Source organism: Muscardinus avellanarius, assembly GCF_963383645.1.
Source record: "Muscardinus avellanarius genome assembly, chromosome: 13".
Taxonomy (NCBI): Eukaryota; Metazoa; Chordata; class Mammalia; order Rodentia; family Gliridae; genus Muscardinus; species Muscardinus avellanarius.
The window spans coordinates 5,459,458-5,474,679 of record NC_137799.1 but is presented as its reverse complement, the minus strand read 5'-3'; the positions used below and the strand labels follow the sequence as shown (position 1 = coordinate 5,474,679).

At 61.1% G+C, this 15,222-nt stretch overlaps 2 protein-coding genes across 7 annotated transcripts; one reads left to right on the top strand and one right to left on the bottom strand.

The window, feature by feature from the left end:
- Positions 1-520: 520 nt before the first annotated feature.
- UCK1 (uridine-cytidine kinase 1) lies at positions 521-4,378 on the bottom strand (the record flags this gene model as incomplete). 6 transcript variants are annotated; one of them, XM_080709537.1, is made up of 7 exons in its annotated part: positions 521-702; positions 1,007-1,093; positions 2,410-2,565; positions 2,650-2,792; positions 3,189-3,285; positions 3,856-4,015; positions 4,271-4,378. In XM_080709537.1, 7 exons carry the CDS (start codon positions 4,376-4,378, stop codon positions 521-523), a joined length of 933 nt encoding a protein of 310 aa, XP_080565663.1. The 6 variants fall into 6 exon arrangements, with proteins under 6 accessions (XP_080565663.1, XP_080565664.1, XP_080565666.1 ...); XM_080709538.1 differs by having other exon boundaries at positions 1,007-1,073; positions 2,438-2,565; XM_080709540.1 differs by having other exon boundaries at positions 1,007-1,055; positions 2,471-2,565.
- A 5,546-nt stretch (positions 4,379-9,924) lies between these two features.
- On the top strand, positions 9,925-15,009 carry PRRT1B (proline rich transmembrane protein 1B; the record flags this gene model as incomplete). The annotated part of the gene is given in 6 exon segments (XM_080708868.1): positions 9,925-9,934; positions 10,041-10,238; positions 11,422-11,722; positions 11,724-11,741; positions 13,145-13,313; positions 14,860-15,009. Coding segments are annotated over 6 exon segments (846 nt in total).
- Between the last annotated feature and the right edge of the window lie 213 nt (positions 15,010-15,222).

The window sequence follows — 15,222 nt, the reverse complement described above, 5'->3', positions numbered from 1 at the left end:
CCGCTAAGCCAGGGCGGCAGTCCACAGACACGCCTTGTGGGAGGGGAGGGGCGCCCAGCCCACCGGCCGTTGCTGGTTAGAAAAGTGCTGCGGGGGGCGCCCCAGAACTCTGCCTCCCCCAGGCGCTCAGACCCGCGTGACTGCGTGCACGGGACACAGCCCGGCGATGGGTCAGAAACGGGGTTTACAGGACACAGTCAGCCTTGTTATGAGACAACGGGAACGCACATCTTACACTCGGCCTCGGCCGCGCCGTGCCGTGCCCCAGCCGCCGCCGGCCGCCTCCGCCCTCGCGGCACGTGGCCGTGCTCCTCCTGAAGCCAGCGCCAGGCTGACCCGCGTCCTGAGCCACGCAGCGAGACACGCCAGCCTCCCTCACCGGGAGGGAGCGGCACGCCGCAGTGCCACCAGCGCGCGTGCCCTCAGAGCACGGACGGCCTCCGTCCTCACACCACCTGGGTCTCTGCAGGAAGGTGGGTGTCCCCAGGACACCGCGGCCTGCCCGGGAGGCACGACGCCCTCAGTGGGGCCTGCTGCTGGACTCCAAGTGGGAGCGTTTGCCCGAGGCCAGCGCCCGGGGGTGCTCGCCGGGCTCGGGGAGGGTCCTCTTGCAGCTGCGGCCGTTGGTGCCTCCCCGCTGGCGCTTGCAGAGGTCGCCGTTGAGAATGTCCTGGATGTGCTGCACAATCAGGTTGATGGCCACTGCGGGAGATGGGGGTGATGGCCATGGCGGGACATGGGGGTGATGGACATGGGGGTGATGGCCACGGCGGGAGATGGGGGTGATGGCCACTGCGGGAGGTGGGGGGTGATGGGTACTGCGGGAGATGGGGGGTGATGGCCACTGGGGGAGATGGGTGGGGCTCGGCCGCTGCCGGGCACTCATGCTGAGAGCCCGCGTCGACCCGTGCGGCGGGGAGCACGCAGGTCTCGCGCGCTCGGGGTCCCCCGTGACCACGATGGACAGGCCTGGCTCGGCGGCCGTGGGGGTCGGGACACTGCTTACCCATGTTGTCCACCCCTCGAGGGATGATCACGTCCGCATACTTCTTTGTCTGCAAGACACAAGGGGCCTCGTGATGACCTCTCCTCCCTGGATCTTGGGTGCTGGGGACACCCGCAGCAGCAGCCAAGCCTGGCACCCGAGGCACCGCTGTCACTGGCAGGTGGGGACACCTACCAACCAGGTGTGAGAGGCGAGGGTGAAGCCAGAGGCCACGCGGGCCCTGCGGGTGGCGCTCGCTGCGCACAGCCCATCTGCCGGCGGGTGAGCGCAGCTCCTTTCCACAACCCAGGACGTGATCCTTCAGAGCGAAGGCCCTTTCTGCACAAGCCCCTGAAGGGCAAGCAGGGCAGGTCCAAGGCCAGCCTGCGCAACTTAGGGAGACCTTGTTTAAAATAAAAAACTAAACAGGGCTGGGGGTGTAGATTGGAGGCAGAATCCCCAGTGTCAAAAAAAAAGAAGTCTAAAAGCAGGGCATAGTGGCGCACGCTTATCATCCCACTACTGGGGAGGCTGAGATGGGAGGGTCAAGAGTTTGAGGACAGCCTCGGCAAGTAGTGAATCTGTATGTTTCCATGTTTCCAAATGAAAAATAAAATAGGGCTGGGGATATAGCTCAGAGGTAGAATGCCCTTAGGTTCAATCCCCAGTAACACACACGCACACGCACATGCACACGCACACGCGTCTGGGAGCCCTGTGTCGTGGTGCGTGCCTAAACTCTCAGCCACTCAGGAGGCTGAGGCAGGGTTACAAGTTTGAGGCCAGCTTCAGCAACCAAGCAAGACCCTGTCTCAAAAGCGGGCTGGGGTGCAGCTCAGTGGTAGAATACCCCTGGGTTTGACCCCAGCCACACACCAAAAAGGCGGGCGGGGGGACACAAATTCCCTCTGAGCAGCTGGGCGCGGGCACGTATGTCAGCCAGGAGTGGCCTGAAGGACGCAGCCTAGAGGCCAGTCGAGGGCCAGTCTGCCACTTTGAGAGGGAAATAAGGAGCGTGAGTGTGTGTCAGGCCACGGTGAGTGTCCTGGAGAGGTGGGAGCTGGGCCGGCAGGGCGCGCAGGGTTTCAATGTGAAACGAGGAAGTCAAAACAGGTGACATCTGCGTAAGGCCGGCCCAGGGCGCTGCAGGGCAGCCGAGCCAGTGTGGATGTGGGGTGGGTGCGAGCGCAGACGTGTGGAGCCGAGCACTAGTCCCTGGATACACAGGTACAAAAGTTTACTCCATTTTTTTTTTTTTTTTTTTGGCAACCTGGGATGGAACCCAGGGGCATTCTACCTCCGAGCTACACCCCGAGCCCTACCTTTTCTGTTCTCTATTTTGGAACCGGGTCTCACTGAGTTACTGAGGGCCTCATTTCCCAAGTGCTGGGATGACAGCACGCCCCATTTCTCAATCAGATGACCTTCGCCCGCAAGTGAGCCCTGGAGAGCCGGGAGCCCCCGTGCAGCGGGCCAAGGCCTTACCGGCAGGCAGAACTCCTCGAAGGCCGGCTTCACGAAGGTGGTGTACTGCGTGAGGATCTGCTCCAGCTCCCTCCCTCGGCGCACATCCCGCAGAACTGCAGCGGCAGAAGGCGCCATCGTCAGCCTGGCCCTCCCTCTCAGAACCACGGCCAACCCCGCCGGACCCCAAGACCACTCACCTCTGCGAGACAGCCTGACGTCAGAGTCCGTGTCCACGAAGAGACGCAGGTGGAACATGTCGCGGATCTCCTGGCTGTAGAACACCAGGATGCCTTCAAACAGAACCACGTCCGCAGGGTAGACCACCGTGGTCTCCCGCAACCTAGTGCGCAGAGGTGAAGCGACCGGTTGCTGACCGTCCAGCTTTCTTTTGAATATTTTTTGGTGCTGGGGATTAAACCCAGGGGTGTTCTAATGCTGAGCCCCACCCCCAGCCCTTTCTATTTTTGTTTTGAAATAGGGTCCGGCTAGGATGCTGAGGCTGGCCTCAAACCTGCAATCCTATTTTGAGATTCCAGGCATGGACACCACACCAGGTTTTAGACAGTCAATTTTAGATGCAGGAAGGAAAACACCAGGAGGGAACAGATGGGGATGGGTGAGCACTGGTGCAAAGAAGCCAGTTGGGGCCGGACCTGCCATGGGGCATAGGGCCGTCTGTGCTGGGCCAACTCTGGCCAGTCCCTCTCCTCCGACCTCCCCCGAGGGGCCTGCTTACCTTGAGTGAGTCACAAAGTCATAGGTCGGGACCTCAACGGGTTTGCCCTCCACGATGTTTTTAAGAGTCCTGTGCATCAGGTCATTATCAAAAGCATCTGCAGAAATTAAGCAAAGGCAAGGTGACCGGCTGCCCTGGAGCCGCCACCAGGAGCTGCTCCCAGTTTGCCTGGCAGCGACGGAGCCTCTCTGCAGACCCCAGGATGCGGCGGCCCAGGCTGCCCTCGGGCAGCGCCACAGGAAGTGGGAACGCGGACTCTCCTGACCCGTGCTGGGAGGCAGGGAGGTCCGGCCTCTGCTCCTCTCTTTTGCTGGGACTGACTAGTTAGACTGTGGCTTCACAGCTCTTCTTTCCCTGGGAAACTGATGACAGACAGCTGGGGGGGGGGGGAGACTGGCCTGCACCTTCAGACCAGACAAGGGGACTGCTAGTCCCACACTGGCCTAAGGACTCTGCCCCAGGCAGGCAGGTCCCAAGAGACCACCTGGGCAGGGTGAGGGGAGGTGAGTGACCCTGGAGCAGGCCCCTCCTGCAGCAGCTTCCTGGGTAGCTCTAGGGGAACTCAGCAAACCCTCCAGGCTGAATCTGCAGGGCTGCTGCCCTGGGGTATCTTCCTCAGCATCCCTGCAGAACCCGGGGCAGGAATCGGCCTCCTCTCTGGACCTACCTGGGTGGTCGAAATTGTACTGTCCCTTCAAAGCCTTGGCCTTCTGCTCGGCGGTCAGGACCTTATAGAACCGGTCCTGGCTTACGATGACCAACTTGCGCTGCCGGTGGTCCACTTCGTTCTGTCCCAGCAGCTCCATGATCTTCTCGCACACAGTTGACTGCGGACGCAGAAAGGGCGGCTCTGCTGGAACCGGGGGGCGGCTGGCCCGCAGCGGGCTTCTGCAGACGCCGGCCCCGCGCCCCGCAACAGGTGGCGCCGCGCTCGGGCGAGGGCCCGGGCGGCCGCACCCCGGGCGCGCGGGGCCAGGCCGGCGGGAGGCCGCGGATGGAGGCCAGTGCGCGCCTGCCCGCCCACCCCGGCCCCGCCCTGCACCCGCTCCGAGGCCCCCGCACGCGACAGGCCGGGCCCTCACCTTCCCGCTGGCCGTGCCGCCGCTCACGCCGATCAGGAAGGGCCGCGGGTGCGGGCGCTCGGCCTCCGGCGCGGGGCCTTCGCCATCGCCGCCTCCGGCCGAAGCCATGTCAACCCCGCGCCGCCTCCCCGGCGGCCGACTGGCGCTCCGCTTCCGGGGCCGCGGTGCGCGCGCGGGGGCGGGGCCTCGGCGGGCTCGGGGGCGGGGCCTCGGCGGGCTCGGGGGCGGGGCTTAGGCCAGGCTCGGGGGCGGGCAGCGGGGCGGGGCCAGAGAGGCGGGGCCTCGGCCGGGCTCGGGGAGGGGCCTCGGCGGGCTCGGGGGCGGGGCCTCGGCGGGCTCGGGGGCGGGGCCTCGGCGGGCTCGGGGGCGGGGCCTCGGCGGGCTCGGGGGCGGGGCCTCGGCGGGCTCGGGGGCGGGGCCGGAGGGCGGGGCCTCGCGCGTCTCACCTGGCGGAGCCTCGGCCCGGCTGCCGGACCCGCCCTGCCGCCGCCCGCGCCCCGCACCGCCCCGGGCTCCGCCCCGCGCCGTCCTCGGCGTCCGCGCAGCCCCAGACAGCCGTCGTGCCGCTCACCGGCCGGAGCTCGGGGCTGCCCAGGCCGGGCGCCGCCTCCTCCAGTGACGCAATAACCGGGCTGTTGCTGGGGGCCGAGGCCCGGGCCCCAGGCCCAGCGCCGCCCCGCGCCGTGTCCGATGGCCGCCGGCGCTCAGCGGGAGGGAACTGGCCCCTGCGGCCCGGGGGCCAGCACTGAGCTAGGCCGGGCCTGAACCTCGGCGTCCAGCTACTGTAGCTCACCCTGTGTTCTGTTTTAATTTTTTGGTGTGTGGTACTGGGGGTGGAGCCCAGGGGACTCTGCCTCCCTCCCAGCATGCTTTTATATTTTTTATTTTGAAACGGGGTCTCACTAAGTTGCAGAGGGCCTCACTAAGTGGCTGAGGCTGTCCGCGAACCGCGATCCTCCTGTCTCGGCCTCACGAATGCTGGGTTACAAGCGTGCGCCGCCACGCCCGGCCATAACCTGTTTTTTTTTTTTTTTTTTTTTTCCGGGTCTGAGGGGGTGGAACCCAGGGGCTACACCCCCAGCCCTATTTTTTATTCTTTATTTTGAAACCGGGTCTCACTGAGTTGCAGAGGGCCTCACTAAGTAGCTGAGGGTGTCCGTGAGCCCCGATCCTCCTGTCTCAGCCTCCCGAATGCTGGGATTACCACGCCCGGCTATTACCTGTGTTCTTAATGGCCTGGCCTTTAGGGGTCCTACACCTGAGACACACAGGCCCAGGCCTGGGAACAGCCTTCATGTGTGAACCCAACGACCCTCAGTCTCCAGCCCAAGCCCCTCCTTCACGAAGCTCCCGTCCTTGAGCCAGTGTTTCTGCCCGCAGGTGCCAAGCAGCTTGAGACACCCCAAAGCCCAGAGCCCACTGGACTTTTCCAGCCTGAGCATCCGTAAGCTGCCTCCCCCCGCCAGCCTTTCCCGTGGAGGCCCCTTGAGGGCTCAGGGGTCCGTGTTCCCACCCTGTCTCCTGGACGTTGTGGTCACTCAGCCAAGCCTCCATAAATTAAGTCCCAGAAGGGTCCCCTGTCCCTGCGTCACCTCAGTCCTTGGCCTCTGGAGCCACGCAAGACATATCTGGAGACATCCCATACTGTATGCAGAAGAACAGAGTTTCTTTTCATTTCTTCCCGCAGTCTAGCCCCAGGGCAGGAAGCAGACCTGGCAGAAAGTGACCTGCCACACATGACAGCCTCTGCCCTGTGTGCCCGTGGGCCTCCGTCTGGGCCACTGCCTGGGTCTGAACCCAGGATAACTTTATTTTCTGTAGAACTGGGGACTAAACCCACAGGGATTCTATTCTGCTCCCAGGGTGAAGAGACCCCGTGGGCTACATAAGATCCCTATCATCCAGGGACCCAGCGAGCCGGGTCTCAGGCCTCTGGACCAAAAGTGGCCACACCGAGGGGCCCTCCAGCCACGGCCGAGCAGGCCAGCCCCAGACCTCCAGCTGGCCCCAGCAAGCTCCATCACGGGATGCAGGGGCATCCTGGCCGTGCTGGGCACGGCGGCACACTCCTGTAATCCCAGTACTTGGGAGGCTGAGACAGGAGGATTATAGGTTCTAGGCCAGTGAGACTCTCTCAAAAAGGGCTGAGTGTGCAGTTCAGAGCTAGAATCCCTGTGGCCTTAATCCCCAGTTCTACAGAAAATAAAGTTATCCTGGGTTCAGCGGCACACGTCTGCAATCCCAGTGACCCTGGAGGCTGAAGCAGGAGGATTTCAAGTTTAAGGTCAGTTTGGGGAGTGTGCCCAGAGCAACCCTAAGCTCTGTGAGGGTTTCAGCAAAACACGAAACCGCACATACATGGATTTGCCTATCGAGAAGCTCAAATGGAAGAAATAGAAAACGGGCTCCATGGCCACGCTGACTGAGCGGAAAAGTATAATGGATAGAGAAAATATAGATGTAAAACCACCAGTTAAGCTGGGCGTGGTGGCGCACACTTGTAATCCCCGCGCTTGGGAGGCTGAGACAGGATCACGCAGGTTCAAAGCCAGCCTCAGCTACTTAGTGAGGCTCTCAGCAACTTAGTGAGACCCTGTTTCCAAATAAAATATAAAATGGGTCTGGGAGTATAGCCCGGAGGTAGAAAGCCTCTGGGTTCCACCCCAGTACCACACACACACACAAACCCACCAGTTAAATCTCTTCACTAAGCTAGGCGTGATGGCGCACGCTTGTGATCCCAGTACTTGGGAGGCTGAGACAAGAGGATCGCAGGTTTGCACCCAGCCTCAGCAACTTAGGCCCTCTGCAACTCAGGGAGACCCTGTTTCAGAATAAAGGATGAAAAATGGGACTGGGTGTAACTCAGAGGTAGAATGCCCCTGAGTTCAATCCCCAGTACTGCCAAAAAATAACAAGTTGAGATTTCCAGGAATATGGCGGCCGCAGCAACAAGAACTGGCAGCGGCCAAACGGGACAGGTATTCCTCTGAGAAACCCCGGGCAACAGATTTTGGTTTAATATCTGATTGGGACAATGTATAGAGACATCGATAGCCATGACTTCCTAACTAAAATATAAGAAAGAAGAGACAGACCAAGATGGCAGAGACGGCGGTGGCGGTGGCGGCCAGTATTCGGGAGAGGTAAATAAAACCAATTCAACCCGCCTTGAACTGCTGGAGAAATCTCCCCCCAAAAAGACTGCACCTGCCCCACATGCTCAGGAACTCTGGACAGATACTATGTAAGAAAAATGTCTGGGGCGCGTCAGGTGGAGCCCCGCATAGTCAGACTGGCCAGCGCCACGCATCCCAGCAGCCAAGGGAGCTCCGGGTGCCACGCTCCTCTGCGCAGCGCCGGCGCTGGGTGCGCGGAGCAGCAGAACCCGCTCTCCGTGGTGCAGCTGTGGGCCTCCGCTCTTGGCGGGGAGATAAAACACATTGCTACTAACTTGGGCCCCCAACTCCTGCAAAAGACACATACTGTTTTCTTTTATTAAAAAAAAAAATTGAAGAGGGAGGAAGATGGCGGCGGCTGCATTTGGAGCTGCATCGGCGACCATGACCACAGCGGTGATGGTTAGCAGCGGCCGAATAGGACAGGCATCCCCTGAGAAACCCTGGACAACAGATTTTGATTTAATAGCCGATTGGGACAACACACAGAAACATTTCCAGTCATCACATCCTATCTGAAATAGAGAGAGTGGAAAATGGCGGAATTGAGGCAAGACAGGAGGATCGTGTAGGTTCAAAGCCAGCCTCAGCTACTTAGTGAGGCCCTATTTCAAAATAAAAGAATAAAAAATAGAGCCTAGGTGTAGCTTAGAGGTAGAATGCCCCTAGGTTCAATCTCTAGGTTCGCAAAATAATAATAATAATAAAACCCTCCCAGAGCTCATTCCTGGAATCCCCTCTTCATTTTTCTTCGTGATGCTGGGTCCTGAACCCAGAACCTTGCACGTGCTAAGCAAGTGCTCTACCGTGGGCTCTGACCAGCTCCTCCTTTATTCAGCCTCCGAGCTACACCCCCTGCCCTATTTTTTATTCTTTCTTTTGTAACCGGGTCTCACTGAGTTGCAGAGGGCCTCACTAAGTAGCTGAGGCTGGCCGCGAACCGCGATCCTCCGGTCTCAGCCTCCCGAGTGCTGGGATGACAAGCGTGCCCACCACGCCCGGCTCAGTAGCAGATTTCTAGACGATACACTGCAGAGGCGTGGGGAGGCCGCGTGAACCTAGGGACAGATCATCTGTGGTCACAAGGGGGTTATCTTGGGGGTTCTGGGGATTCAACCCAAGGGCATTCTACCTCTCAGCAACATTCTCAGCCATTTTACTTTATTTTACTTTATTTTATTTTATTGAAGCAGGGTCTCGCTAAATTGCTGGGGCTGGCCTGGGAACTGTAATCCTCCCGTTTCCGTCTCCTAAGTACTGGGCTTACGGGCCCCCGTCGTCGTGGCCCGTGAGTCTTGTTACCTCACGCACAAAGCAGCCTCCTCGTGGCTTCTGAGTCAGGAAGGCTTTTCCTTCTGCCCACCGCTATTCATGCGTCCCTGTGCATCGCAGACCTGGGCTCGGTCTCCTGTCCACATCTGAGTGTAACCGTCAAGCTCCTGACGGGGAGGCCATCACACTCGCCGTCTCTGGGCTCATCAGCTGCTCCCTCTGCTCCTTGGTTGCTGGGGATTTTCCTAACCGGTGGAAGCCCAGCTGTGAGCGCGAAGGGCTGCCGGCATGTCAGCGCTCAGCTGGTGTTTCCGGGTGATTGCGCTGGGATCTGCTTCAGGCTCTCCAGTTGTGTCACACATTGTTTTATTTTATTGGTGTGTGTGTGTGTGTGTGTGTGTGTGTGTGTGTGTGTGAGGCAGGCAGGCAGACTCAGGATTGAACCCAGGGGTGCTCTACCTTGGAGATGCACCCCCAGCTCTCTCTGTTTTTTACAGTGCTGGGGATGGAACCCAGGGGCAGTCTACCTCTGAGCTACACCCACCCCTATTGTTTACTCTTTATTTGGAAACAGGGTCTCACCGAGTTGCAGAGGGCCTCACTAAGGAGCTGAGGCTGGCCGCCAACGCGATCGTCCTGTCTCAGCCTCCAATGCTGGGGGTACAAGCAGGCGCCACCACACCCGGCTTCCAGCTCTTGTTATTTTTTTTTGAAGCAGAGTGCGGCTGAGTTGCCGAGGCTGGCCTGCCACCTCTGCACCACCCCGTCTGGCTCTCCCACGCGAGGATCTCCATTTCCATTTCTAACTTCTCTGGGGTGGGGTGGAGGTTACGGGAAGCCTGGTCTCCCCTGTCTCTCCCGTCCTCCCTCGCTGGTCCCCAACACATCCGGCTTAGCCTTCCAGCTGCAGTCTCCAGCAGCCTCACTGTCTCTGCTGACCCTCCTGCCCCCCGGGCCGGTTAGCCTGTGGCCTCCCGGAGCCCGTCCCGCCCGCCTGAGCGCCAGGGCCCAGGCCCGTCCAGGCACCGCCCGAGCGCCAGGGTGTGAGGGAGCGTCGTGTTGACACAGCGGTCCACAAACAAGGCGGTCAATTATTAACTCGCCTGCGCCGCCCGGCACCGGGAAACCCGAGCCGGCGCCGGGAGCTGAGCCCGGCGGGAGGCCGGAGCCGCACCGCACCGCGCATCCTTGGGCGCCGCAGCCATGGAAGCAGGTGAGTGGCGCGGGGCGCTGCGGGAGCCCGGGACCGCCCCACCCGAATCTGGGGGGCCAGGAGGCTGCCGGGCCCAGTTCAGGAACTTTGGCGGTGCCCACTGCAGACCCGGAGCGCCCCTGTGGAGCTGCCGGGCGGCAGCCCGGGCAGCAGGTGGCCCCGCGGCGCAAGTCCCGCGAGGCCCCACCCGCCCAGGCCTGCTCCCTTCATGCCAGTGTCGGGCTGGGGTCGCAGAGCAGAGGATGGGGCAACGCTGCCAACGGGGAGCTGCGGAGGGACCCCAAAGGCCGAGGCAGAGTGGGGAGTGGGGGATGAAGACACAGAGGGGCGGGCGTGGGGGCAGAGACTGGGGGTGGGGGCTCAGGACCCTGCAGAGCCCTGAAGCCTCCACAATGGGCCGCCCCCAGCCCCGCTGACCTGGAAACTGGGCAGGGCGCACCCAGGTCCCATCTGCAACCGGCTCCCAGGACTAGCTTGGCAATCCCTGATCCCGCCATCCAGGACCCCCCCCCAAGACCCTCAGACACTTGCCCCCACTCCCCAGCCCAGGCCCCAGCCCAGCCCCCCTTTCGCGGCTGGAATGTCCAGCCAGGCTCAGATGTCTAGAACCGAGAGCACAGCCGGGCAGCCCTGCCAGCAGATTTATTTACTCTGGCGCCCTATCTCCGTGCCATCGGGCCAGGTATTTGCCCTGGCGGGATCCAGGGAAACTGCGGTTTTTGTTATGATAGCTGGGGGGGGGGTTCCTGTGGCAACTCTGGAGGGACCCCCCCCCCCATTTGGGAGCCTCAGGTCCGTTGTCTGTAGAATGGGCATCAAAAAATCCAAAGGATCTATGTAGCTAAGGCGGCCAGCCTCGGCTACCTAGTGAGGCCCTCTGCCACTCAGTGCGGCTCTGTATCAAAATAAAGAATAGAAAATAGGGCTGGAGCCGGGCGCGGTGGCGCACACTTGTAACCCCAGCATTCGGGAGGCTGAGACCGGAGGATCGCGGTTCTCGGACAGCCTCGGCTACTTAGTGAGGCCCTCTGCACCTCAGTGAGACCCGGTTTCAGAATTAAAAGGACTAAAAATATAGGGCTGGGGGTGTAGCTTGGAGGTCGAATGCCCGGGTTTCATACCCAGTTCCATCCCCTGAAAAAAAAAGCCTTTTCAATTGTGGTAGGAGGGATTGGTCTCCCTCAGGGGTTGTGAATAAGACACTAGAAGCTCACACTTGTGATGCCGGTACTGGGGAGGCTGACACAGGATTACTGATCTGAGGAACTGGGAGAGCCTGCTTCACATAAAAAGGGCGGGATGAGGCTCAGATGTGTAAGGCCCCTGGGTTCAATCCCCTCATATCTATACAAAGGCCTACAAGAGCTGAGCTACCCTGCGACCATCTCTAGGCCAGCGGGCCCTCGGGCACCAGCTTTGGGCTGTGCTTTGGGGGTGCTGGGCCGCCCCCGGGTGGGGGGGGCTCACCGCCCTGTGGTTCCTTCCAGGTCCTGACCCTGCGCCCGCGGCCCCCGAGGAGCCCCGCGGCCCCCCGCAGCCCCCGCAGCTCCCGCAGCTCCCGCGCCGCCCGCAGCTGCTGGACCCCGACGCGGCGCCCGGCGACCCCCCCGACGGGACGGCGGCGGGGCAGGGGGCCGCCCAGGCCGCCCCGGCGCGGGCGGAGGGCGAGGCCGGCCCCGGGCCCAAGGCGGGCGGCGCGGCCCCGCACCTCGGCTTCGTGGGCGAGCCGCCGCCCTACGCGCCGCTCTACCCGGCCTTCCCGCAGCTGCCCGTGCTCCTGCAGCCCGCGCTCTGCCCGTTCCCCACGGTGAGCCGGGGCCAGCGGGAGGCTGCCCAGGGCCAGCACAGGGGCGGCCGGTCAGGCCTGGTGCGCCTTGAGACGGGTGGCGGGAGTCGAGTGGGGAGGGAAGAAGGTAGGACCCCGGGTGAGGGCCCAGAGGCTGGGGCTGGAGTGGGGGCCTTAGATTTCCAGGCAGCAGCCAGACAGGATGACCGGCACCTGTGATCAGAGGGCTCGGGAGGCCGAGACAGGAGGCTCTCGGGGCCCTGGCCAGCCTCTGCAGCCTAGGCTCTCGGCAACCTAGAAAAGACATTGATTCGAAATTTAAAAAATAAGTAAAAAAGGCCGGTTGACGTGGCACAGGCTTGTAATCTCAATACTTGGGAGGCTGAGACAGGAGCATCGCAGGTTCACAGACAGCCTCAGCCACTTAGTGAGGCTCTCAGCAAGTTAGTGACGTGGGTTTCAAAATAAAGAATTAAAGCCGGGCGTGGTGGCGCACGCTTATAATCCCCGCGCTTGGGAGGCTGAGACAGGAGGATTGCACTGGCTTGAAGCCAGCCTTAGCTACTTAGTGAGGCTCTCGGCAACTTAGTGAGACCCTGTTTCCAAATAAAATAGAAAATAGGTCTGGGGGTGTAGCTCAGAGGTAGGAAGCCTCTGGGTTCCATCCCCAGCACACACACACACACACACACACACACACACTCAACTAGGGGCTGGCAAGCCAGGCATGGTGGCGCACGCTTGTAATCCCAGCATTCAGGAGGCTGGAACAGGAGGTTTGTGGTTCACGGCCAGCCTCAGCTACTTAGTGAGGCCCTTTGCAACTCAGTGAGACCCTGTTTCAAAATAAAGAATAAAAAAATAGGGCTAGGGGTGTAGCTCAGAGATACAATGCCCCTGGGTTCCATCCCTAGTACTCAAAATAAATAAATAAATAAAAACAGGGCTGGCCGCACACTTGTGATCCCGGTACTTGGGAGGCTGAGACAGGAGCATCGCAGGTTCATAGCCAGCCTCAGCTATTTAGTGAGGCTCTCAGCAACTCAGTGAGACCACCAAAATAAATAAATAAATAAATAAATAAATAAATAAATAAAATAAATAAATAAATTAAAGAAAAGACCTGTGTTAGCACACACCTGTAATACCAGTACTTGGGAGGCTGAGACAGGAGGATCTGGGGTTTGCATCAGCAACTTAGACCCTCAGCAACCCAGCCAGATACTGTTTCAAAATTAAAAAAGGTGGGAGGACAGAGGGGTGTAGCTCAGAGGCAGAATGCCCTAGGGTTTAGTCCCTAGAACCCCAAACAAAACAAACAGAAGCTCTGGGTGGCCAGTGGGGAGGGCCAGGGCAGGGGAGGGCTCTCTCAGGGGCTGGGCCCTGGACAGGGCTTGGAGGACTCCTGGGGCTGGGGCTTTCAGGACGGGGCCTCACGCGGCCCTGCACCCGCAGTACAGCGGCCCCGGGCTGGGGCTGCCGGCGCCGGTGGAGCACAGGCCGCTGCCCAAGGACTACATGACCGAGTCGGTGCTAGTGACCCTCTTCTGCTGCCTACTCACCGGCCTCATCGCCATCGTGTACTCCCACGAGGTAGGCGGGCACGGGGTCTCAGAGCACGTCTCCCAGACCTGGCTCCCTGGGGGCTCCTGAAGGAGCGGGCGGGGGAGGAGGGTGGGCCCACTCTCTGCGGGCCCCTCTGTGCCGTCCACAGCTGGGCGCTGGCCCTCGCCTGTTGTCCCAGTACTTGGGGGGCTGAGACAGGAGGATTGCAGGTTTGAGGCCAGCCTCAGCCACTTAGCGAGGACTTCAGCAACCTTGTGAGACTCTGTCTCAAAAATTAAATGAACAAAGCCAGGCGTGGTGGCGCAAGCTTGTAATCCCGGCATTTGAGAGGCTGAGACAGGAGGGTTGTGGTTCACCGGCAGCCTCAGCTACTCAGTGAGGCCCTCTGCAATCAGTGAGACCCTGTTTCAAAATAAAGAATAAAAAATAGGTGTAGCTCAGAGGTAGAATGCCCCTGGGTTCCATCCCCAGTATGACAACAAACAAACAAACAAACAAACAAACAAAAAACCACAGTGCTGGCTGGGGTTTAATTCAGAGGTGGAATGCTCAGGGTCAGTCCCCCGCATCAAAACAAAACAAACAAAAATCTGCTCTGGAAAATTCTGCTGAAACAATTTACAGTAGAGCTGTGAATGACCGACAGCCGGTGCTGCCCACCCTGGCGGGCATGTGCTTCCATAGGCTCCAGTCAGCGCCTCCGCCGCCGCCTCCGGGGGTCCTTCTAGACACTCGCCTCCCTGCCAGCACCCACCCACCCACCGTCCACCTGCCCAGAATCTGCCCCTCTAGCTCTCACCCACCATCTCTCCAGCCTCTCCCTTCATCGCTCCCTCCCGCCACCTGCATCCCTCCCTCCTTTTTTTTTTTTTTGGTGGTACTGGGGTTCCTGGAAGCCCTTCTACCTCTGGGATACACTCCCACGGGCTACACTCCCAGACCTATTTTTTAACTTTTTTATGGTCTCTTAAGCCAGCGAGGCTGCCTCCGAACCAGTGCGATCCTCCTGTCTCTGCCTCCCAAGCGCGGGGATTACAAGCGTGCGCCACCACGCCCGGCCCTCCCTCCTCCTTCTGTCTGCATCCTTCCCTCCTCCCTCATTCGCACCCCCTCCTCCCTCCCCATCCCTGCCTCCCTCCTCCCTCCCCCCCGCCCCCCTCCTCGCCCCTCACCCTCTGTCTCCCAGCTTCCCCCCTCCCTCTCTCCTCTCTTGCTGGGGCCTTTGTGCTCAGCTGAGTCAGGCCCTGTGGATTTGGAGATGGCGTGTGATGCCACTCTAGTAGAGACAGGAGGACAGGAGAGCAGCCTGGGGCCGGTGCCCGCTGCCGGGCTCACAGCCTGGCTCGCTCTGCTGGGGCCCAGGCACCAGCGGGCCCCTCTCGGGACAGCTCTCCGCCCTCCTGAGCGTCCTGGTCCGCGATGGCCCTGTGGCCTGCGATGGCCCTGTGGCCCTGGCAGGCGGCTCAACCACTCTGAGCGCCGCCATCCGGCAGGAGAAGAGGCTAAGGGCGCCCCCTGCTGTCGCCTGTGAGCCGGGGCGGCCAGGCCTGCTGCTCACCGCCCTCCTTCGCAGACCCGCGCAGCCCTGAGCAGGGGCGACCTGGCCCAGGCCGAGGACGCGTCGCGCAAGGCCCGCTCGCTCGTGCTCTTCAGCCTGCTCTTCGGGGTCTTCGTCTCCACCAGCTGGGTGATCTACGTGGTGGTGGCCCTCTACCTGCCCTGAGCTGCTCCTGCGGGCCGCAGGCCTGGCTGCAGCCTGTCTGTGCCCCGAGCCCAGGGCCAGCCTCTCCCATCATCCGCCATCCGCAGAGGACAGAGAAGGCGGGCTTTGCAGCCGTCTGCAGACTCTCCGCCACACCAGTGTCCTAGTCTGAGTAGCCTGGAGCCCAGACCCGGCCCTGGCAGGGGCCACCGGAGCCCCTTGCCGCGGAGCTTG